Source organism: Myxine glutinosa, chromosome 1 (genome assembly GCF_964187855.1).
Source record: "Myxine glutinosa chromosome 1, kmMyxGlut1.1, whole genome shotgun sequence".
Lineage (NCBI taxonomy): Eukaryota > Metazoa > Chordata > Myxini > Myxiniformes > Myxinidae > Myxine > Myxine glutinosa.
In genome coordinates, this window is record NC_136261.1 from 277,042,716 (window position 1) to 277,067,571 (window position 24,856).

General features: G+C 47.2%; 1 protein-coding gene across 3 annotated transcripts in view; it reads right to left on the bottom strand.

Annotated features, from left to right (window-relative positions):
- TTLL5 (tubulin tyrosine ligase like 5) overlaps window positions 1-24,856 on the bottom strand; it is a 232,972-nt gene that overhangs the window by 32,671 nt on the left and 175,445 nt on the right. For all 3 annotated transcript variants that reach the window (XR_013620981.1, XM_078766222.1, XM_078766220.1), the window contains exon 30: window positions 20,612-21,035. Coding sequence is in view for 2 of the 3 variants with exons in the window: in XM_078766222.1 (XP_078622348.1) it covers window positions 20,612-21,035 (424 nt within the window). In the remaining variant the exon portion in view is untranslated. The remainder of the gene's footprint in view (window positions 1-20,611; window positions 21,036-24,856) is intronic.

Consider the following 24,856-nt stretch of genomic DNA (forward strand, 5'->3'; position numbering starts at 1 on the left):
AAACAACCCGCCAAATTCCCAGTTCCAATTGCTGGTTCCAATAGTTCCAGTTTCAAAATAGTGCTGCTTCTGATATTGGAACCGGTAATCGGCATAGGCAGATATCCACAATTTTTCAGTAATCTGCATCGGCCGATTGGAGTCAGTGTGAGTGCCGATTACCGATTATAGTTGTACTGTATACAACCCAAAAACCTTGAGTAGCTTTCACCCTTATTAAGGGCGAATTTCAACAAACAAGTTAAAAAAACAACCTTGCATTATATAGATATTTCAAATAGATGTGCATAAACATTATTCTTTATAAACACCTGGCAATCATAGTGTGCGTGTAAATAGGGCATATCGCTCGGAAATCGGGTGTTACCAAATTGATTTTGCTTTGATACTCACAAAACGAAAAAACATACCTTTATAAAGCACACCCGATTCAGATAAATTAACCAATTGCTTTAGAAACAAAGGAAAACGCCACAACTCGTACTGTACTCTACTTCCTGGCAAAGTACGGCTTGACATCATACATTCCAGGTGGGCATCAGTTGAATTAATTTTTTCACATTTCAAAGGCGGACGGACAGTATTTGGGCCCCTGAGCAAAAGGATCACATTTCACATGCAGTCCTTAACAGCCCCATGATAACTTTATCTTAAAGGTACGTTATAAGTATTGTTACGAAATTGGTAGACTGGGAGAGCAAAATGTAGAGCAGAGTAGATCTGAGTAGGTAACATGCTTTGAGATGTCGCGATAAGGAACACTTCCTGTAATAAGTCCATGTTTAGGCGTTTTGTCGGTTAAGATGTATGATTGTGAATCTACCAGGATATTCGAGTGTTAAGTAGTTAGGGATTAAAGATAACGCCCCTGTGAGTCTCACCTAGTAGTCAAACCTTTGTCCATTTTGGCACTGCACACCACATAAACATTAGTTAGGACCTTTAGTACAACACTAAATGACGCCCTTCCCCCTGACATGACTTAGGAAGAAATCAGGCTGGAACACCACCACAATGGGCCGCCACCATTTACACCTCCGGAAAGGCCTACCCACCTCGCATAGCACGTGCTATAACACAAGGACCACGGGGTCGAGGAGTGGGGAGAGTTGCAGTGGTGCTGTGGGCGTGCCCCTGGACAAGCCGGCGAGTCGTGGGAGGCTCTGATTGGCTGGGCAGTGCGCGAATGTGACGTCATCGGCCAGGGATATTATCGAGGGTCAGACGCCATTTTCGGCAGTCGAGTTGAGAGAGTCGAGTTGAGTGCAGTTCGGATGAGCCAGGAGTAGAGAGTTCAGCACGAGCTGAGTGAGCATCGGACACCTTTGCTGGCAGTTGGATCAGGGAGTGGAGTTGAGTGCAGTTTGAAGGAGTTCACGGCTTGAGTTGGCACTCCCGGTGCGATCCTGAGTTTGAGAGTCCTGTCCCTGGTTGAGTGGAGAGTTGCAGCTCGAGCAGCTTTAGTCCCGGCCGGCAGCCCGAGTGGAGTTCGCTTGCTTTGTGCAGCCCTGCGTTGGACCTTTGGAGCGAGGGAGCTCGTGGTGTGCCGTTGAACCGACGAGGCCTGGTGGCGCTCGGAGGCGGACGGAGAGGGCCGCGGGGCCGTGTTACACTGAAGACGACTAGAGCCAGATAAGCCCGAGCTCCGCGTTTACACTTTACATGACGAGACATTTTATTTCGTATTCATATTCCCTCGTCTGTATCTGAAGTGTGTGTGGGGACGTCCCGATTAGGACATTTTATTACCGGCATGTGCTTTTTCACTGTCTTTGCTTTTCATTAATAAATCGTTGTATTATTTTTGTACATATATCTGAACGCAGTTTTCCTGGGTGTTTGATTTTAATAGATAAGGCTGCGGGGCTCTCGTCGTTCCCCTCCATCCTGCGCGCTTTGGTTTTGGAATCTGCTATTGAGTTTTCGCCTCGGGAGTTAAAGCCTCGTAATCGGCCTCTGCAACTCTGATGTTAATCGCAGTTGCGCAACAGTATATACTGCATTTCTGATTGCTGGTGTGCTGGCTTCCTCCTTCCTTCCTTCCTTCCTTCCATGTAAGTTCTGCTTCATAAAGATGAAAATTAACAATTTGCTTCAACGATGCTGCATATATATTTGGAATTATTTTCTGATTCACCGCTTGATCAAACTTTGGCCGATTGATTTACTTACTGCATGAACGTTGTTCGGAACGGAATCTCTTTGTAACCCGGGGACTCCCTGTACTGCATTGTGCATAAAACTTGCTAACCAGACAAGAATGAAATGATTCATTTTATATCCGTCAATAACTTTTTGAATGAGCACATGGGAGCTCATCATTTGTTTAAAAATGACAGGATGCTGTGCCCTTCGATGCACCAATCTATTAGAGAGTGATTTAAAATGTATCAATTCACAGCCACTGAATACCATCAATCTATCAATCGCAGACACGGCGCCGATCCGGTAACCACTTCATGTGTGCACAATGCACTATGATGTCATTGTTTATCATGTTATAATCGGAATTGGTGCACAATTGGCAGATTATTAAATTTTAAAAATCGGTAATCAGTTATAGTCAAATTTTCTAATCGGCCCAACACTGGAGTTCAGTAACAGGAATCCGAGGAGTTGAAAGATTGCTCTGAATATTTTCAGATAGTGATATGATAGCAACCCTCTCCGCTTTTTGGTAAGAGTCATGCACTCCACGACACTCAGGAGGGTTTTTCTTTCTGCTCTTTGGCGTGTATAGTGTCTGGAGCAAGTTCTGTGGTAATGCACTTTGGCTGCAACAATGTCTCTTAAGGTAAGGAGAGAATTATTTCGTCTAAACATTGGGACACAATGTCATGAACTGTTTTGTCAGCTCTGAGCTCCACTGCTGGCTTCAAGGGTTAAAGACTATCTCTTTGATATAGTTAGTCTGTCGTTGACAGAATCATACTGTCTTGACTGTGTACGCTTGTCTATAAGGGTACCTGGGTTTCAGGCATCCTGTTCAGCTGCAGGATTATGTATTTTTGGCAGCCTGGCCAGTGACTTAATGGGCGAACTCTGATTTACATCATCTGTGATACTGTATATCTGGAACTGCAGTCGGATTAACCCGTCCAAACTTGTCAATCAGCTCAAATTGACTCACAATTGCAGCTTTACAAACAGTCGTCCATGAACATATAACTATATGCAGATGGCCTCTCAGTCTTCGACTGTCTCCTTTCTGGTTTTGCACCCTCTGCCCTCTCCGTGTATCACGCCATGCAATGTTTTGTTGAACCCTTTGGCATATAATGCAGGGCCTGTCTTTTGTAGCTTCGGCTTCACTTCACTTTCTGACGTTTTGATGGCTAGCATGCAATGATGAGGTGGACTGTTCAAAGTAAGAGCAAAGTTTCATTCTCTGTCACCGCTTGTCTTAAAAAAACTACTGTACTGTATTATATTTCAGGCAAAATCACTTTAAACATTTTGTCTCTTGTTACTGATCGATTTATGGTCAATAGTTTACTTGTGACCATATTATTTCAGGAAATCTCTCCTCCAAATTTACAATTTACAACAATGCAATATAATGTGCTGGGATATGTACGTACACTACATTATAATAAAACATCATTTTGGAGGAGTAACATAACACACAAACAATTCTCCTTTGTACCCTACAAAGATTCCACTTATCCAGCAAAATATATTGTTATAGCCATAAGTATATCAGAGCATTTTTAACAACATATAAAGTATGTATTATCTATACATATATATATATATTGTTGCGGCCCTCAGCGCCGGCCTTTCCCCTTACCAAGGGGGGGGGGGTTAGTCCCTTTGTCTTTTACTAGCCGACGGGACCCGGGACCTATGACGTCCTTCCCGGACAGCGTTAAATATGGTTTTAGGACTATGAATTCGCTATTACCTAAGTACTAACGCTGACCGGAAATGAGGAAATAAGCCCCGCCCGAATCACGGGTGTTGGTGGAAACGCCGAGCGGTAGCGAACCCGTGACCCGAGCCGTTATCAAGGACTAAACCCGATCCAAGCGGTTCGTAATCGTGCCACGCTTACCCAATGATGGAAATGACTGAAACGGTCGAATTTGGGAAGAAAAGGAATAACAGAATTTATTTACACTTTGTACAATAAGAAGAAAAAGAATACACAGTGCAGCCTCAGACAGTCTTAACTTATCCCTGGACAAACGGGCCCGTCACACTCAGACACACTCACACGGGGTTGCAGACGAACAGGTCGATGATCCAGGGATGGCGTTCAGGCAGCTCGCTCTCCGGTCCCCAACTCGCACCGCGAAGTAGAAGAACACAGCGGCCAGGAGCTCTCCACGCGTTGTTTGGCGCGCACGGGATTATCACAGGGCGGACGGTAGGCTGGCTTTGGCTGTTACACTCGCGGCTCAGCCACGTACGTAATAAGCGAATAGTTCGTAATAGTTCAATAAGAGCGAACAATGCGCTTCGCAATCAAGGCTCGAAACTGTCGTGTGCACGCCAGTCCTCTTAATGCTGTTCTCACACGAGTGCTCCGGATCAGTTCTCTCAATGGTAGTCCTCTTCCAGCCAGTCCTCTCACAAAGCGCAATTCACCCAACGAGTCCTCTTGTAAGCGCCTCTCCCTTCTCATAGCTCAACTGAGGTGGGGGCCTCGCGCAACGGGTTTTATTGCCACGCCCGTGGAACCCTCTGGAACTCACCAGACGTTTCTTGCCACGCCCTATCAAGCCATGCCCTCTCAGCCCTGGTTGGCTGTTGCTCTTACCGTCGCCGCCTCTGACACGCTGCTTGTCGCGGCCACACCCCGACCTCGCGCTCCTCCCTCTTTTCAGGCCTACCTCGTGGTTACCCGACTAGTTTGTGAGCAACGGGCAGCTAACGCTGCTGGCGGCCAAAGCGTAACAAACGGCTGCGGGTAGCCCAAAGCGTAACAAATTGAGGGATGCCAAATGGGGCGTGGGATCGAGTTTGCCCATGATGTAATTGAAGGGTGGCCGCAAAATGAAAAGGACCTAAGCTTAATTCTTTACACAACGCAGATGTCACGAGGGAAATGGCCTACTCTTACACATACTATGACATAACTAATTCTAATGGGCCTACATGTTGCTTGTGGACTAACTATGGGGGGGCAAACCTTTAACCTTTAATAATGTTATATGTACAATCTCAAAACCGCAACAATATATATATTGTTACGGTTTTTAGAACCTTCTCTAGTAAATTTTAGTAAATGTATCCCTTATAAATGTCCCCCTGTAGATATCCCCATCAATTGGCTGGTTAAAGATCGCACCCTAGTTAGTCCATGAACCACACGTAGCGAACCATAAGACCTCTTGGTAGTTATCTCATTATTATGTGTTTCAGTTAAGGACCTGTTCCCAGTAGTTGAATCTGCGTTGCATTAATCAAATAAGATAGGCCCTTTCAATTTCCCCAATCATCTCCGCTCTTCAAAGTTCCCTTCAAAAGCGGTGCGAGTGGTTTGCTAACTCCCCACCAGCCGCCATTGGCCATGCGGTCGGGCCGAGAAAGAAGGGGGAGGAGCCACCAGAACAAGGTGCGGCAAGTCGGCTCGTCATCGGAGGTGGAGTCAGCAAGCCCTTACCGGCCAACCAGCACCGCGGTGAGCCAACCGGTAGGCGGGTCATCAGAGCCGGCGGCTTGATTCGAAGACGCGCAATAAAAGCGGCTGCAAGGAACTGCTTAAAGAGTCGGTGAGAAGGTACGAGTTGGATGAGTGTTCAGAGGGGGTGAGAAGGCACGAGAGAGAGAGAGGTGATCCGGCGAGTGGGTCCGTGACGGCAACCACAATATAATCGTCAACTGACATTGGCCTGGCAGTGCGTGTGAAAACGAATACGTGGAGTGGCGGCTGGCTGTTCGCCTCGAGCCCGTAGCGTGGACTGGAGCCACCTTCGACGCTGCACACCGGCCCGGACCGGCCTACCCTCTCACCTGCACGGACCCTTCTCCTTCATCCAGTGACTCCTGCCTGCTATTCACTTTCGTGTAAGTCTGTGTTTGTTCTGTCTGGGCGTTTGTAAATAAGACTGTTTTAAGGCTGGCCCTGTGTATCTTCTTCTGCTTCGTCCTGTATATTACCTTCGTTCCTCTTCCTTTGGTTTCTTTGGTTTTGTAAATAATTAATAAATGTCTGTTATTTCTTACCTTTGGTTTCTTCTTTCTTGTCCGATCGCTTTCGTGATTTCTTTCGATTGAGTACCTGTGGCACGATTCGGCCAACGCTCGGAATCGGGTTTAGTCTCTTGGTAACGGCCCGAGTCGCAGCTCGCTTCGCTCGGCGCAATCCAATCACGCTGCGGCCCGGGTGGGAGTATTTCCTCGCTTACGGCCGGTGGTAGTACTTAGGTATTAAGACAAATTGGGCTTACAACCCTACTTACCATCGACCGGAAGTGACGTCATACCCCCAGGACTGGTCGGACGGCTAGCTTAACAGGACAAGGGGATTAACCCCCCCTTGCTAACGGGAGTGCCGTACCCCGGGTTCGTAACAATTGGTGTCGAGGAGTTGGGATTTGGACCCGAACCAAATTTTTAATCCATCGAAAAGATTTGGTCAAAATTTGGAGCGGCCGAAATTTTATTTAATCCCACCAAATTGAAGTCGTGCCATGGATGATCAAGGTGATCGAATGCCGGTAGGGGAGGTGGAAGAGGAGTTAGAGGCAATCCAGGACCTCAGGGAGGAGGAGAGCAACGAGGGTGCGGTAGCGGGGGTTGCAGGTGCACAAGATGGCGGCGCCTCGCACGTGGTTGGGGGAGCACAAAATGGCGCCGCGCACGTGGCCGCGGCAGCCGAGCCTGCGGCACTAGTGAATCTGGACCTATTTATGATACAAATGAAGGCCCTTATGGTCAAGACAAGTGAAGACATAAGAAATGACATGGGAAGCCAAATTGGGGGCCTAGAAAACCAAATTGGGGGACTGAGAGACGGGTTGAGTAATTTGGAAGATAGAATGGGGGAGCGATTAGAAAGCCAAATTGGGGGCCTAGAAGTCAAATTGGGGGGTTTAGACAACCAAATTGGGGGGGCTAGAAGGTAAATTGGGGGGCCAACTGGAGGACGTGGGTGACCAAATCGGGGAAGTAAATGAGGGGTTAGCGAGGGACAAGGCCACATATGAGGTAAGGGAAGCGGAGAGGGAGGTTAACCGCAGGTTGGGCGAAGAGGTCGCGGGGGTACGCGACGAGGTAACGCGGGTTGAGAAGCGCGGGTTGAGCGAGGCGGAGCAGAGCGCAGGTAACTGGACGGGGGTAGAAATCGTGACCCGGGGTATGGGGAAGCCGGCGACCGCCGAGGTAGAAAAGGAAATTTTATTCGGACCAGCGGTCGTCGAGGGAAAGAAAAGAGAAATTAAGTCCGAATCAATCGAAGCAGTAGTGGAAATTGGGATTGAAGAGACGGCAGAGATAGGAATGGAATCGGAGGAAGAAATGGATAATGTACAAAGTCTGAATTCACATCCTGATGCCGTACTTGCTAATCCTAATAAAGATTTGCAGGTGTGTGTGGAGAGGAGGATCCCAAAGGTGAGTAAAGTGGTATATGGTGCTAAGAGGTTTTGCGGGAGAATGTTATTTTCGCGCGCTTGGGATCCCAGTGTACCGCGGGCGTTTGTGGGAGGTCCGTGGTGCGCTGTGCGAGAGAAAATGGCACGCGTGTGAGGAAAAAGTGTGCGTCGAAGAGGGAGTGTGTTACAAAGTGTGGGAGTGAAACCGAGTGCGAGCGAGAATGCACGTCGGAGTGTATGTGTGATGAGAGTGATACGGAGGGTGAGATGGATGAGGAGTGGGTGCGAGGAGGCACACCTGGGTTGGTGGTGAAGCGTGTGATTGGGTGTGCGAAAGAGTGCACACCCATGGTTGTCACAGAGGATGTGACTGAGGAATGGGCGCGAGGAGGTGTGTTGATGAATTGTGCGAACGATGAGTGTGTGCCAAGGTGTGCGGTGGTCAGGTGTGTAACGAAGTCGGTGAACGGGATGAGTGTACCTGGGTGGTGTATAAGAGAACGTGCAATAACAAAGTGCATGGGATTTACGAGCGGCGTTGGAGCGCCGGGCTTGGTGAGTGTGAAAGGGGTCGCGTATGCGCGTGAGCATGCGAGTAAGGCATCGACGTTAAACGGGATAGCGGTTAGACCGATGTTTAACCGACGCGAGCTCTCGGTCCGTGCCAGGCTGTGTGTATTGCGGGAGCCGGCGGGGATCGGTGCTGCGTCGCTCCTCTTCGGAGCGTCGTGCACGATCCGGGCCGGGCCCCGCCCCACACGGTCGAGTCCGGGCTTTGCCGGGCAAGGCGACCGGCCCGGTTCGAGGGAAGGTAGGAGGGATCGGAACGGCGCCCCCCCCCCCTCCTGTGGTGGCGGCGTTCCACCCGGGCAAGGTTGGCCCATCGCGCTTAGGAGCGAAGGGCCCCGCGCCAGGATGGTGCTTTAAACCTTGGCCCAACCAAACCTCCTCCCCTGAACCGAGTGCCGGACGGACCCAACCTGCAGGCGACCAAACCACCCGTATGCATTGCGCGGCTTTGCGAAGCGGAGCTTTGAACATGCATGGACGTACCGAGAGGTTCAAGTTTAATGGACGATGGTAGGGATAGTGAATTTGATTGGCAAATTGGATTGGCAAATTTGATGGGTAAAAATGATTGACAGTAATGATTGGCAAATTTGATTGGCAAAAATTGGATGGGCAAAATTAATAGTGAGAGATGCCCGATGAAGAGGGATGGTAAATCCACCATCCCTCACATCCACCCGGGCACATGAGCATTAGTTATGGGGTTATGGCAGTGCAAACCAAGCCAGGGAGGGTTTGGATAATTGTATAGGGAAATAGCTGACCATAGGTAACTGTAGAGTTAAGTAGTGACATGTACCTGTAGTAGGGGACGTAGCAGATTAGTGGATTATAACGACGAGGGAGTGCAATAGTATAAGGGGCGACTGGGAAGCGCGAGTTTCAGAAGGGGCGTAGTCAGCTTAGACGATGCAGTGTGTGTGAAGGAGGTGATTGAGCAGCGTATTGTGAAAAAGTGTGAGTTGAGTGCGTAGTATTGAATGAATGGTCCTGGAGGAGAGACGGGTGCAAGAGCCACCAGGTGTGTGTGAGCACAGGTGTGCAAGTGAAGCACAGATATATGGAGAATGGAATATATGGAATATGGAGTATGGAATGGATGGTGTGGAGTGAGTAGTGTGGAATATGTGGAGTGGAGTGGTTGGTGCGGAAGGAGTGGATGGGGAGAATGGACCCCTTTCACGAATACCCGGGGAGGGTAGTTTAAGAGTAGGTAGAGGGTATAGGTAAATTGTGGTGGATATTGGCATCTGTGGTGCGTGTGGTAGAATGGTGTTTGGATGGGTGCATTAGTGAAGTGGAAATGGCTGGGCGTGTGGCCTGTTAGTGAGTGCAGTTGAGTGGGCACTCCGCCACTGTCAGGATGTCGGCCAGGTGAGGCCGCAGGTGGGCGCTGGGAGCCAGTAGAGTTGTTCAGTGGGGCCCGAGGATCCGGAGGACGGACCCGGGTAGCCCAGTGCCAGAGGGCACCGAGTGGGGAGAGCGCCAGAGGGCCTTCCCCAGGTAGATAGGTTAGGGTAAGGAGCAGGTAAGCTCGGAGGCAACTGCAGTGGCGGAGGTGTGCAGGTGAGTAGACCTGCGAGGGGAGCCACACGACTCAGCCCCGAAATTGTGTGAAGGCACAGGGAGTTGAATCGGGGGAGTGAGACCCCAAATTGGTGAGTACCACAGTGTGGTCAATGGGAGTTTGGTTTTTAGAACCGCATAGAGTAAGATGGCCAATGGTTTAGCAGGGAAAGACCCCGGGTAGAGTAAAAATGTAAAAGTCATTTAGAGGATAGTTAGGATGGAAATCCCTTCGCACCATCTGCAGCCACTCACCTGAGGTGATGACAAGACTCCACACCATGTGATTTTTGCGAATGTTTTGGAATGGTGAGACGCATCATGACGTGGGGGTGACATTGTGCTTGGTTGTTCCATCTCTTCCTCCTTATGAGGAATTGATGAGAAATTGGAATTGATGGCAAATTTGGTTAGAGGGATTGTTGATGAATTTGGAATTAGGGGAGATATGGGGAAGACAGGACGTAGAGACGAATTGTAAATTGTTGTGTAAATATGGGGTAAGGGGCAAGGGTAGATTAGGTGACAGGGGGGGTGACGTACAGTAGGGACGAGTTTTCTCCGCTCACTCTCCTGCGCACCTCGCCTCTGCATTACCTTGTGTTGATGTGTACCCTTGTGCCCTTGCACCCTGCTAACTCTGCTTTGTCCTCCTTCCCCACCTATGGACAGTGCTCTCTGGGCACTGAGGGGAAAGCATGCAGGAGCCGCATTTGTGTGCCCGAGCCACCGCTGCACTGCCTGCCTGGATCGGTACACCACCTTATGGACCGCACGACTTGCGGCCTAGCACCACTATATGGACCACACGCTTCTGTGGCTAAGCACCACACCCTTATGGACCCCACGTATTGGGGCCTGGCCCCTCTGCTGGGACCAGCCATGATGGCCAGAGAAGAGTTGGCTTGCGGACCACAGTGAGGTGGCCCCTTTTGCCCTACAGGTGGACCACCCATAGTTGGCCCCTGTGGGCCCTAAATAAAAATGGATGCGTTTCGTGCCTTTTTATTATTGCAAATAGGCAGCAAGCCACAAGCTCAAGAAGGACAACACCAGGAAGAAACATCGGCCAGCAGAGGGAGCAGAAAGAAGAACCGGTCAACAGTTTGTTTGTTTTTATTTGAAATGTGTGCAATGAGCACTGGATGGTGCTTTTGGTTTTTTCTGGTGCTTATTGGTGCTGATGGTGCTTTGGTGCGTTGTGATGCTCTTGTGCTCGGGGGTGCACTGCAATATCAATTGTGCATCCCCGGGCACTTGAGTATGGTGTATCGGTGCAGTGCAGTGTATGCACTTCCTCTTTTGCAGATTTTTCCTTTTTGTCTCCCATAATGACAGGTCCTGCGTTTGCCGTGTAAATACAAATTAGTGTTTTGTAAATAATGCTCCCCACCGTATATGTGTAGATTGAAAACCATTCCGTGATGCGGTTATTCTGTGGGCGTGAGTCTGTTAGGTAGGATGCAACGTAACAGGCGGGACATACGTAGTTGTTTTAAAACTGTCGCACTCAAGGGTAAGGTTAATAGTAGAGGGCTACTACATCTGAGTGTCACATTAAGTAAAGTTAGTTCGGGTCGAGCTGACCCTAGAGGAAAAACGGGTGCTGTGTTATGGTTTTTAGAACCTTCACTAGTAAATTTTAGTAAATGTATCCCTTATAAATGTCCCCCTGTAGATATCCCCATCAATTGGCTGGTTAAAGATCGCACCCGAGTTAGTCCATGAACCACACGTAGCGAACCATAAGACCTCTTGGTAGTTATCTCATTATTATGTGTTTCAGTTAAGGACCTGTTCCCAGTAGTTGAATCTGTGTTGCATTAATCAAATAAGATAGGCCCTTTCAATTTCCCCAATCATCTCCGCTCTTCAAAGTTCCCTTCAAAAGCGGTGTGATTGGTTTGCTAACTCCCCACCAGCCGCCATTGGCCATGCGGTCGGGCCGAGAAAGAAGGGGGAGGAGCCACCAGAACAAGGTGTGGCAAGTCGGCTCGTCATCGGAGGTGGAGTCAGCAAGCCCTTACCGGCCAACCAGCACCGCGGTGAGCCAACCGGTAGGCGGGTCATCAGAGCCGGCGGCTTGATTCGAAGACGCGCAATAAAAGCGGCTGCAAGGAACTGCTTAAAGAGTCGGTGAGAAGGTACGAGTTGGATGAGTGTTCAGAGGGGGTGAGAAGGCACGAGAGAGAGAGAGGTGATCCGGCGAGTGGGTCCGTGACGGCGACTACAATACAATTGTCAACTGACATTGGCCTGGCAGTGCGTGTGAAAACGAATACGTGGAGCGGCGGCTGGCTGTTCGCCTCGAGCCCGTAGCGTGGACTGGAGCCACCTTTGACGCTGCGCACCGGCCCGGACCGGCCTACCCTCTCACCTGCACAGACCCTTCTCCTTCGTCCAGTGACTCCTGCCTGCTATTCCCTTTCGTGTAAGTCTGTGTTTTTTCTGTCTGGGCGTTGATAAATAAGACTGTTTTAAGGCTTGCCCTGTGTATCTTCTTCTTCTTCGTCCTGTATATTACCTTCGTTCCTCTTCCTTTGATTTCTTTGGTTTTGTAAATAATTAATAAATGTCTATTTCTTACCTTTGGTTTCTTCTTTCTCGTCCGATCGCTTTCGTGATTTCTTTCGATTGAGTACCTGTGGCACGATTCGGCCAACGCTTGGAATCGGGTTTAGTCTCTTGGTATCGGCCCGAGTCGCAGCTCGCTTCGCTCGGCGCAATCCAATCACGCTGCGGCCCGGGTGAAAGTAGTATTTCCTCGCTTACGGCCGGTGGTAGTACTTAGGTATTAAGACAAATTGGGCTTACAACCCTACTTACCATCGACAGGAAGTGACGTCATACCCCCAGGACCGGTCGGACGGCCAGCTTAACAGGACAAGGGGATTAACCTCCCCTTGCTAACGGGAGTGCCGTACCCCGGATCCGTAACAATATAGATATATATATATATATATATACATATATATATATATATATATATTGTTACGGACCGCGGATAAGGATGTTGTTTGCCGAGCGGATGGCACCGCGGCCGTACAGTTACCCCGACTAACCCGATTCCCGAACGTTGGCCGGATCGCGCCACAGATATTCAATAGGGAAAAGACTAAGGCGACACGGATGTGAAGAAGAAGCAGACAAAAAGGTTGGAAATACGAATATAATTTATTTGCTATTTACAGGCTCAAAAATAACCAAGGAAGAAGGAAAGATAAGAAAACAATTTACAGAAGATTTTAGACACAGTGAAACCTAGCTTACCTACAGTCTTAATTAACCCAAGGACAGAACAAACAAAACAAACTCACGTACACAAGAAGGATGGAAAGGCAGGAGGTGGATGGCTGGAGGGAAAGGAAGGTCCAAGGGTAATGCAGCACGATCGGCGCATTTGACCGCCGCCGTTCCTTCACGGCCCTGCTCCGGAACTGCCGTCAAGGCCCCACGCTGCTGTCGTTGCTGCTGTGGCTGCGGCTGCTCTGGGGACGTCGCGTGCTTTGCCAGGACTCGTCTGGTCCAACCACACAACTGAACAACGTGCTTGCTTCTTGCCCAACTCTCTTGCTTGGTCCAACTTTGGCGAACAAAGCGACGAATAGCAGGCTTTGTGCTTCCCTGGACGATCTCTTTTGGACAAGAATCGCTGCTGGATGATCTCCTTTGGACAAGAATCGCTGCTTGGATGATCTCCCTTGGACAAGAATCGCTGCTGGATGATCTCCCCTCTCCTGCAGGACCTTGCGCGCGCGCTTTTTATAGCGCCTCCGGCGATCAAGCCGCCGGCCTTTAGGACACGCCCATCGGTGTGCTCACCTCGGCCCTGATTGGTCGGCACGGCCCTCTAGCTCCGCCCTTGATGACGATGGGCGGGCACGCCTTTCTTCCCCGACCCGAGCACATGTTCAATGGTGGTTGTGGAGGGGATGTAATTGGCAATCGAGGCTTGGCAATGATGAAAGGGGAAAGTGAAAGGAATCTACTCTATTTCACTTGGTGCAATGGAGTGTCATCTTGATGGGAGACAAGGCCTTACCCTAATACACATAATAAACATATAACTATCAACCAGGGGGAAATCTATGATTGGCTGACGTGTATGCTTTATGGACTAATTATGGGACGCCCTTTGACCTTTACACAACACTGGAGGCAGGAGGGTCCAGAATCAAGCAATATTAATAAAACACACAATTAAAAAAATACAATCCTCATATCCACAACAATATATATATATATATATATATATATATATATATATATATATATATATATATACATACATATACATATATATATATTGTTGCGGTTTTGAGAACCCACACAGATAACATCATTAAAGGTAAAAGGTTGCACCCCATAGATAGGCCACAAGCAACACGTAGGTCACCTTAGGACGTCAGTTATTTCATAGTCTGTGTTTAGATAAGGCCATTCCCAATAGTTGCATCTGCGTTGTGTCAATCAAATAAGAGTAGGCCCCTTTCGTTCATTTTGCAGCCTCCCTCCAAGCGACGCCATTAAGCGCTCTCCCGTCTGCGCCCCATCGGCCCTCCCAATTTGGTACGCTCCTTTGCCAGCAGCCTTCACTGCCCTTGGGCTCGCTCAACCCAGCCAAAAGCCACGAGGTGAGGCCCGAAAAGGGGGCGGAGTGCCAGGATGGAGGTGCGGCCACGTCAACCAGCCATCAGGGCGGAGCCGGTAAGGCAACACCAGCCAACCAGGGCTGAGGTGAGGTCGCCTGACCGGGCGTGGTTTGGGCTTCGAGAGCGTTCGCTGGCTTGGGTTATAAAAGCGCGCACGCAAAGCCCTTCAACAGGATTCCCTGGGGAAGGTTGAGAGGACTCGAGAGTATATGCACTTTACCAAGAGGGGACTGATGCGATTACGAAGGAATTGCGCTTTACGAGAGGGCTGACTGGGCGAGTGCGTTGTGCAAAAGAACTGGTACGAGAGTTGAGTACGAGAGGGAGAGACGCGCTGTGGCAACCAGCTTTACAACAGGCGAGCGCGCGGCACGCATTGCCGAGAACTGCAGCGTGCCGAAGGACATTGGGGAAGGGGCGCTTGGAGCGGGTAATACCGGTAGCGCGTGTCAAAGCGCCGGTACGCATATTACGTACGCCAATAGCCCAGCTTACCTTTCCCCGTCACTATAATTGTCCGCTCGCGCTACACTACGTGGAGAGCTGCCTGCCGGGTTTCGTCTGCTCGTACGGGTCAAGGACCGAAGCCGGACCGGAGCCTGAACGCCACCGCCGGATCTTCCACCCTACCATCTACATCCCCGCGTGAGTCTGAAGTCTGAGACCGAATCTGAGAGCGATCGGGCCCGTGTCCAGGGAATAGAATAAGACTGTTTAAGACTGCCCTGTGTACCTTTCCTTCCTCTTTCTTTGTTGTACATTCTTTCGTTTGCTCTTCTTCTTTGTACATTGTAAATAAATTGCCTTGTTATTTCTGGTTTCTCCTTAATCCGATCGTCCTAGTCTTTTCTCCATTGGGTAAACGTGGCACGATCCCAACCGCTATAATCGGGTTAGCCATTGTTAACAGCTCGGATCGCGGATCGCTATCCGCTCGGCGTTTCCACCTGATATCCGTGATTCGAGCGGGAGTTATCTCCTCGTTTCCGGTCAGCGTTAGTACTTAGGTAATAGCGAATCCATAGTCCTAAAAACCCTACCTAATGCTGCCCGGGAAGGACGTTATAACTTCCAGGATTGCGTCGGCCAGATAGAGGACAAGGGGATTAATCCCCCCTTGATAAGGGGAGAGCCGACGTTTCTGGGATCCACAACAATTGGTGTCAGGAGTGGGATTCAGAACCTGGGACTAAATTTTTTAGACCAAATTTTGGACACCAATTTTGCATATTGTTCTTCTTGCTTCTTTGCACCTTCTTGCTCCGCCCTGGCCAATCAGCGAGTCCCTTCTTACCCCAGCCTTCCTGTTGGTCAACTCCCGCCTAATCACTGTCCTCCTTCTGGGCGTGGCTCTCGGCCTGCCCGAGCGATGTGTGCCTGCCAGGTGGGATTGTCAGCCCCAGTGCCCGATGCCTGGCTTCCGGTTGGTTTTATTGTTATGTGTGGTTTAATGGGCAATTCCTGCGCTAGTGTCTACTGCAGAGCCATAAGGGACAAAGGATAAATCACCAAGGGTAAGACGTACAAGGGATAATTTATCCTTATGCCCTGAGCTAGTTAACATGCCCCGCCCCCTCGTGACGGGGACAGATATACATTATACACTTATCCGACATTCGGCTAAACAGAACTTATTACATGGTGATGGTTCTTACCCGACATCCAGAGCATGCTAATTTATACAAATCTACCTGACTCTACATATCACTGCCTACCCCACAGACATAACAATATGTTCTTGTTTGTGAAAAAAACCCCAAAAATAATTGGAAGTAGATTCAGTCGTGTACTGGTTAGACCGTTAGAGGGTCCGCTCCAAGTTCTCGAGGTCGGTGGCTCAAACCCCGACCGAGTCACACTGAAGACTTAAAAATGATATGTGTTGCTTCCTTGCTTGATGTTCAGCATTTTCAAAGGATAGATCATGGTCAACCCCCATCGGTTGGCATCCATGGGGAGAAGGAAATGGCCCGTTGGGTGCAGTTAGAAAAGCGGCACCATTGTTCTTACGTTGCTGGTACCCAGAATATCCCGGGAAGTATCAGCAGTGACAGCTCTTCCGACAAGCTCAGTGGCTGTGTTAAATGTTAGGTCTCGTCAGTATGTCCATGTGTGTGTGTGTGTGTGTGTGTGTGTGTGTGTGTGTGTGTGTGTGTGTGTGTGTGTGTGTGTGTGTGTGTGCGCGCGAGTGGCAGCTCCATTATGAGCCTTAGACCTTGTACAAAAAAGAAGTCAATATTGTTTACGCAGAGGAGAAAGAGAACATAGTCTTTTGTACTCTGCTCTAGAATACCAGAGATCATGGGATGGGATCCCGTGTTTAAGTCGATTGCCATAGTTTGACATGAAGGCCAAACCACATTCTTAAAATAATCAGAATGAAAATATGGGGCCTCTGTGATGACAATATAACATTTTGTGACACGGTCATGCTGCGTTCGAAAGTACATCATGGTGATAGGATTCTGACTCAATATAGATTGAACCAGTAGTCCTAAAAAGTCCGACGGAAACCAAGTACATTTAGAAAAGGAAAATAAAAGCAGATACCAAATAGCTTCACCTGAAATGGTAAAATAAGGATCAGGAAAAGGGTGAGGACGTATGGTATAATAAGGAGGTAAATGGACATCATCATCATCATCATCACCAGTTGATAGAGTTTTGTTTTGTTGATAGAGTTCAAAGTTTTACATCACGAAGGCCCAATCTGAAAAGCTGTTGATCATAACAGCCTGCCCACTTTCTTAGAATAGCTCCATCAAAATGAAAGATGGAAGCTCATGGGATGGCAGAAGTAGCGTAAATGACCTTTTTTGCACATCCGCAGTGTCAATACATTCCAACCACAAACATGGCAAGTGAGTGCATGCTGTTAAGGCCCCAGCCTCTCCCACAGTTTCTCCATCTTTAACCTTCCCTAGTGAGCAGCTTGTGTATAGGCTCTCTCCCCCTCCCACATGTGTGGGCGCACACATTCCAGCCATGTGCACTAATGGCAAAACTGTTAGGGGCAATTATGACCAGGGATCCCAAGGCCGCAGAAAGGCCGCAATCTCTACAATCAGCCACACTACCCACATTTCCATGACAGGAGCCTTTGAAGAATCCAACAAGAGGTTTTGATGTTTTTTCATATCATGGCAATCTTGTTAAAGATGTTGCTTTTCTAAGCAGTGTTATTGGAAATTGAGAAAGTGGTGCTGGTCTAATGACAGATTAACAGTGCCAACAATGGAGTCTCCCATGAGATGGAGAAATTGTAGCCAAAGAAAGCACATAAATTTGGAGCTAAGAAAGATGTGCCGCATTTAACGCCAGACGTTGTAAGTGAATGAGAGTCAATTTGACTCCAATCCTGCCATAATATGCCTCATGCAAGTCTCATTTGAAGATGCTGTCTAATAACTGTACAAGTGCTTTCTTGATCATGACTGAAAGCTTTGTCGACACTGTTAAATCAGTGGCTAATACCAGTAATCCATATACAGGGTGATCAAAAAGTCTCTGTGCACCTACAAGTAACGAGAGAAATACAGGTGCACAGTGACTTTTTGATCACCCTGTATAATGGAGCAAGTGTTTGTATGTATCGTATGTATGTATGTATGTATGTATGTATTGTTACGTCTGTGGAGGTAAAAAATGAATTACCGTAGTCGAGATAGAATCGTATAAATTAGCATGCTCCGAGTGTCGTGAAGAAGAAGAACTCACCTCAATGTATCTAAGTAGTGTCGAATGTCCTTATAAGATCGTATATGTGTCTCCATATGAGGGGTGGAGCTATGCTAATTAGGTAGGGCTTAAAAATAAACCCCAGTGTGTAATTGCCCTGTGATTTTTCCCTTCGTTATTATTGCATCAAAAAGGGCCGCCATAACAATAACTACAACGATCGTACTGTAAATGGACTCATTCGCTCACAACGCCACAAGAGCTAACCAACGCCTAGCACATTTGCCGATCGGCACACAAGCCCCACCTCACGGCCAACGACGTCATATGAACATTCACGAACGCTGACTGGACTCCGCCCCCCGATGACTCATAACGAGGAGGCCACGCCCCGGCCTTCGTGATTGAGTAGCGCTCAGTGATTGGATAGAGAGTGTGACATCATCTTTGAACATTCGAGAGTAAAGGAAAAGAGAGGAAGTCGTGCCATCTTGCTTTTCTGGTCCTGGCTTCGATAGTGGACGGTCGCGATATATATATATATACATACAATACATACATACATACATACATACATACATACATACATACATATATATATATATATATATTTATATATATATGTATATATATATATATATATATATATATATATATATATATATATATATATATATATATATATATATCTGTGTCTCTGTGTCTCTGTGTCCTGTTGACACGAGGCGGTTATGCTTCGAGCGGTGCACACTAGCGAAGTGAACATTCGGAGCACTGTGGAGTTTTGCAACGTTGGAGGAGGAAGGTGTTTCCGAGCGGTGGTGTACTCCGGACGCGCTGTGGCCGCGCAGTGTGGTCTGGCCAGGACTTCGGAGTGGGGGGACGTTCTGCCGTGCTTCGCGGCTCGGTGTGCCCATGTGGCGATTGCGCCATCTTGTGCGGTTCCCGCGCGGTGACTCGGGGACCCGTTCAATGACCACCAAGCATCCTGAAAGTGCTTGTCGAGACCAGAGCTGAGTGCCCTAACCAGGGAATATTTATTTTCTTTTATTTTCCCACCTGGCTGTCTATGAGTCGGAGGGGAGACGTCTCACATTAGAGTTATAGTTTTACCTCACCTTTCATTTTCATGGTACTGTAGCGGCTACCGCTGGGTTTACACAATCGCCTTGCACCTACCAAGGACGCGGAGCGATCACCATGCCGGGCTCGTCCAGGACGCCCGGGCAGGCCCGCGCTCAACTTGCCAGGCCTCGGCCGGGACGCCCGGGCACGCCCGGGCATGCCCGCCCTCGACTTGCCAGGCCGTGGCCAGGACGCCTGGCCACGCCCACTCTCGCCTTTCCCGGGCAAACGCTCCGGGATAATGTGTGTATATATATTGCTGCCCGATAAACGGGCTTTTCAGAGTACCTGAGTTGCTTTGTGACAATAAAGAAACTCGGACGAATTCCAGCTTTTTGTCGCGTCCATTCTTCCGATTACGTGGGAGCACAGCTCCTTCAGTACCACATTTATTTTCATTAATTTCATTGATGGGTGCATTTCCTTCTTCCATTCGTTTATGTGTTTGTGGGGATCGGATAACCCCTGCGTGTGTTTCTGATCAGATAAGGCCTCGAGCCTTCCCTCGAGAGCGAAAATATACTACCGCCGAGTTGGGTGTACCCCTTGGGGTTGAGCTCGTTTTGGTCATTCGTCCTCTTGGGGTCTTAACCCCGGGGACACGACAGTATGTATTTATGTATGCATGTACATATGTACATATATCTGCTCTATACCCATTGTGTGGACAGCTGGCCAGACACCACCCACAATTGTGCCCTGAAAAAAGAAATTATAGATATCCGTATTTTGGTAAGCCAAAGGCACCTTCGGAAGTGTCATATTCACAATCGTCATGCCCTCCCTACAAGTTATCCTGTAAGTGCAAAACAACCTAAGTGACTGTTAAAAGGATCATCCAATATTTAAAGATTGGAACCGATTGGTATCATGGGCTTTGTGAAGGTGACAGTGTGTATAGGCCTCAGGCTTCAGGCCTCTGATGTCAGCCTATTGGCCAGTGCAATTGGAATTATCTGAGCTGTGTAACCACAATGTATATGTGCACATAAGCAGTATGCAAGTACATAACCTGGGTTATTTTTATTTTTGGGAGTGATAGAGGCAGCGGTCTGTTGCCTATACACCACCCAAATAAAGGGATGTCAGAAGAAGGTGTTGTACGCTTGGACCATGATCGCCCATATAGCGGGTACTTTGCTAGTAAAACCAAAGAGGTAAATGATTGATGAAAACTGCTGAAATTCTACTGGAGATGCTTATCTACCAGTTTGTTTCACAAATCTACAATCAGCACTTTACCAACTAAATGCACCTATTAACGGGATAACATAAAACATCTGAACAAGTTAGGCACTATATCATTATTAAACAGAACGTTTTCAAAGATGGTACCAGGATGGTGGTCAAAATGTCAAAGTTTCCAAAAAAACATTGCAAATTGTTATCTCATAATGGTAGGAATCGACTCAATATTGTCGTCTCAGTAAGGTCAACCTTGGTTACGGTGAAAACGGGCTGGAAACTCTGACCTCATACCTGCTTCTCCATTCTGTCGTGTGCCAGCAATTTGCGTGAATGCTGCTGTAGGAAGTTTTGGTCAACTGCAGGCGGCAGATCTTGCTCGCCATGATTGGGCCTTGCCAGTTTCCGAGAGTAATGGGATGGTCTCTCTGCAGGGCTAGCTGTATGACTAACTCCCTTGGTCCTCAAAAATGCTGCTGATTTTTGGTTGTCTTGTTGGGAAGGTCGTGGGGGTGTTACCACTGAAGTCTCCAAGGCCCTCGACTGAAGGCCAGAAAATGCAGATCGTGGCAAGTGGGTGGCCATGTGGTAAGGTTGCCTTGGGAGACAACTCATTGCCAAGTGGTAAGGTTGCTGCAGTTCTGCTCTCTCTGCCAGACTGCTCGTGTTTGCAAAATGGCCGCTTCCATCGCAGGACGCTGACGCCCTTTCTCCTGGCCTGCAGACAAATAGCAATATGGAGAGGTTGGGATTTTCTTGTGCAAGTTTCTGAGAGAGGATAAGGTTTGATTGACATTGGGTTCATACACAAGTTATGCTTTAAGGCAATATCAAACTGTTTTATCGAATTCTAGGATAAATCCAAACAGGTTACTCGATTTCTAATCGAGTATTGTGCAGCGTATCCTATTATCCCTAAGCTCATTTACAACTGAAAGCTCGTTTGCACAATAGTGTCAATTTGCACAATATCAAATTGTTGGCAGTCTGAAATCTAAAGAGCTGGGGATAAACCTGGAGCCTTTCAGGTAGAAACGTAAAGTGGAGGACTTCAGTCGAAATATCTTAAAGTTAGAAATGATAATGTCAAACGCTTTACAACTAAATCATGCATGTGAAATCAAACAATTTCAAGGATCCACCGTGTTAAACATACACACACACACACACACACACATATATATATATATATATATATATATATATATATATATATATTTTTTTTTTTTTTTTACTGTGTTATTTGGACACCTTTCATGAAAAGCCCCAAAATATTACAAAGCAACTCCTCAAATTTTGGAAAATATGGCCCAGATGTGGGGGTGTGCCTCAAAGCCAATAGAAATGAGTTATTTGTGTGCAGTATTGTGCAGCAGTTGTAACTTCAAAATTAACTCGGATATCCTCAACTGTGCAACTTGATGACTGTAAACATGATGACAACTTGATGACACATACCTCTATCATTTATATCACTGAGAAATATATTTAGCCAGAATTTTCAATGCTCATCAGGCAAAATCATTCAACCTATGTGTGATACCATAAACTACTATAACTTGTAGCATTTCTAAACTTGTTGATAATACAACCTCCCCTATTCACCCAATATTTTAAATATTAGGCAGAGTTAACAGCTTGTGGGATTGGCTGGGGAAAGTTTTTGGTTCAAGTCTTTGGCAAACAGACTGGCCAGGCCTCATGACTTTGACTGAAGGTGACAGGAATCTGTCGTTTGTCCAGAGTGCCAGCAATAACTTGGTTACAATTTGCGATAGACATGTACAGTAGCATCTTCAGCTAATGCTAGCAGATGGGACATCCAGCTTAATGCCCATGTGAAGGACGGCATGCTTTGTGGTGCAACCCTGTCTGAAAAACACCAATCTGACAATTTATTGTCGGATTGGAAATCAAACCATTAATATTGTTGCTTAATGCTATCTGGGACCATCCTTTAGAGGCCATTTTCCCCACAGAGCAGGGATTGGCCTTTGTCGGGCACCGTGGTCCCCTTTTTGAAGCAATGTTTTATGGCCGGATGCCCTTCCTGCTGCCAACCCTGTTAGTCGCCTCTTGCGACACACAGGGAATTACCAGTGAACTTGTACTCACAATTTGCCGACCTCGGAAGGTTGACAGGCTGAGTCAACCCCCTGGTGTTAATTCAGCGATCGACCGGGATTCAAACCCAGGATCCTAGGATCCCAAGCCGGCACCCTAACCGCTAAGCCAACACCAGACTCTTTTTTTTTTTAATGCTATCTGGGACCATCACCGAAAGAGGGTCGAGGCTGGTCTACCTTCTTGGGTGCAAAGAACACAAAAGTAAGGTAGACAGTGGCTACGAGAGGGGTAATATTGTGACAGAGCGAGATGGGTTGTGTGCACGAGAATTGGAAGCAAATACAGAGTTGGGAAATTCTGCTTTATCTCAGGCGGAGTCTGCAGTCATACCAGTTGAGGTGAAGGGAGGAATTCAGGGGAACATACACTAGAGATGGACTTGACAAGGTGCTACCGTGACTTTAAGAAGACTAGTTGGAGATTTAGCCTTAAAATTGGCAAATATAATGCTTTCTGTGTGTCTAAGGATAGATATGCTTGTTGCGAGTCAAGTCAAGTAAATACCAACCTTAAACAGTCTATGACCTAAAGTTGCCCTCAGTGATGTAAGCCTTCCGTGTTGAGAAAGCAAGCTGCTTGACATGAAGGCCTTTTCTGCATGGAAACACAATTCCTGTAGCCAATGTCTCTTGGTGCAGTGTCTTGAATGGGCTATAGGCCCAAAGGAATGGCCAAAGTTGAACCTCTCCTTCATCATTTGGCATTGGGAAAGAGCTTGTGGCTAGAAAGGCTTGACTTTGCGAGATCTGATTGCATCTTGCGTGGGCCGCTCTTCCACATTTACCTTTGACTCACGTTTGATGCCTTTTATGTGGACACGACTGGTATGGCCTGGGGGAATTAGGCCTAAGTGGTTTTAAAGATGTGGTAAGTGAGAGTGAGTAATTACAAAGAGAGAGAAAGCTCGTGAATAAGAGCAGGGAGATAAAAGGCTGCCATTAAACAAATTAGCTGGTTACTGGGAAAGTGGGGAAAATAGCTCATGAGAAAAACTTTTGGTATTAAAATATATATGCCCAAAGAAGAAAGAATCAGCTGAAAAATTACATGAAACAGATTTTCAAAAATACCAGCACTGTGCAAAATTGAAGGGATACCAAGGAATCTTCATACTCTAATTACAGTACATGATGAAGCAAGGAAACTGCATCATGATCCTTTCATTACATGAGACCTCAACAATTCCAAAAATGACTCCAATGAGTGGCAAAACTAGTCAGATATCTGATATTTCTGACCATCCCACAATGGTATGGTCACTGAAAGCCTTTTCTCTTCATTATAATTCTCTGGCAGAAAAAAAAAATTGTTTGGAATGTTCCGGACTAACTTAGCAAATGCACTGAGGATTACATATCTTGGTGCTTGTTGGAAATGCTGAAAGGCAACCCTTACACTCTTGGTTTTACCTGTGAAACATCAGGAAATATTAAAGCAAAAAGACAAACAAGCTATAAACAGATTTTATAACAAAATGCCTGTGAATTACTGTGGAAAAGACATCACATGACTTCACTTCAACCTGTTTTAGCTACCTAAAGTGAGCCCTTAGAAATATAAATTTCAAAAATATATTTCGAAAAGATAGTTGAGCGTTTCACATATAGCCAAAAAAACCCTCAGACAATGATGTTCATCACCCTCTACTTTCATTCCAATTAGCCACCCAAAGTTTGGTTCATGGGAAAAAAATCTTGAGGTCAAACTTCAAACAGATAAATCTTTGACCCCCCCCCCCCCACTCCCCACCCCAACTCCCTGTTTAAAAACTAAACAAAACCAAAAAAAACCACGAGATTCGAAGGATGTAGATGCATCCATCTCGAGCGGCCATTACGAGGGTTTTCGTCATACTCCCCTCATCTGCCCATACGTGGAGCTCAAAGTTTTCATCACTGGATTTGAAAACCTTCAAATGGGTTTATCTTTTTCTAGGTTGAAAAAACCCATCTAAAAACACTGGATGAGAGATCTCACAGAGCTGCTCATTTTAACCTATAGAAGTATATATACGGTACTCAATGCAAATCCAGTCAACGAGAGGGTGCCCCAGGGGGGCTTGATACACTTTCAGTAGATAAGGAATCAGATATGATATGAGAACTTCATGACAGAGAGGTGAACTCTTTACAGATGCGGTAACTCTTTACAGGTCATTGATAAATATATCAACCAGAAACAGTAAATAATGGACCGAAGACATACAAAAGTTTTGCTCCACTTACACATGCGACTCAGACATATTAATGCACAGTGAAGACAAAAAATATATAAATTACTTCCTTCAGGACAGGTTAATTCCCTCACTTCTATGATGTCATGGGCACATTTTATTAACTGGTGGGATCACCCGTGGGAATCCCAGGGGCATGGAGGTGTATCGTTGAGATCGGTGCAGCCGTTTTTGCGGTA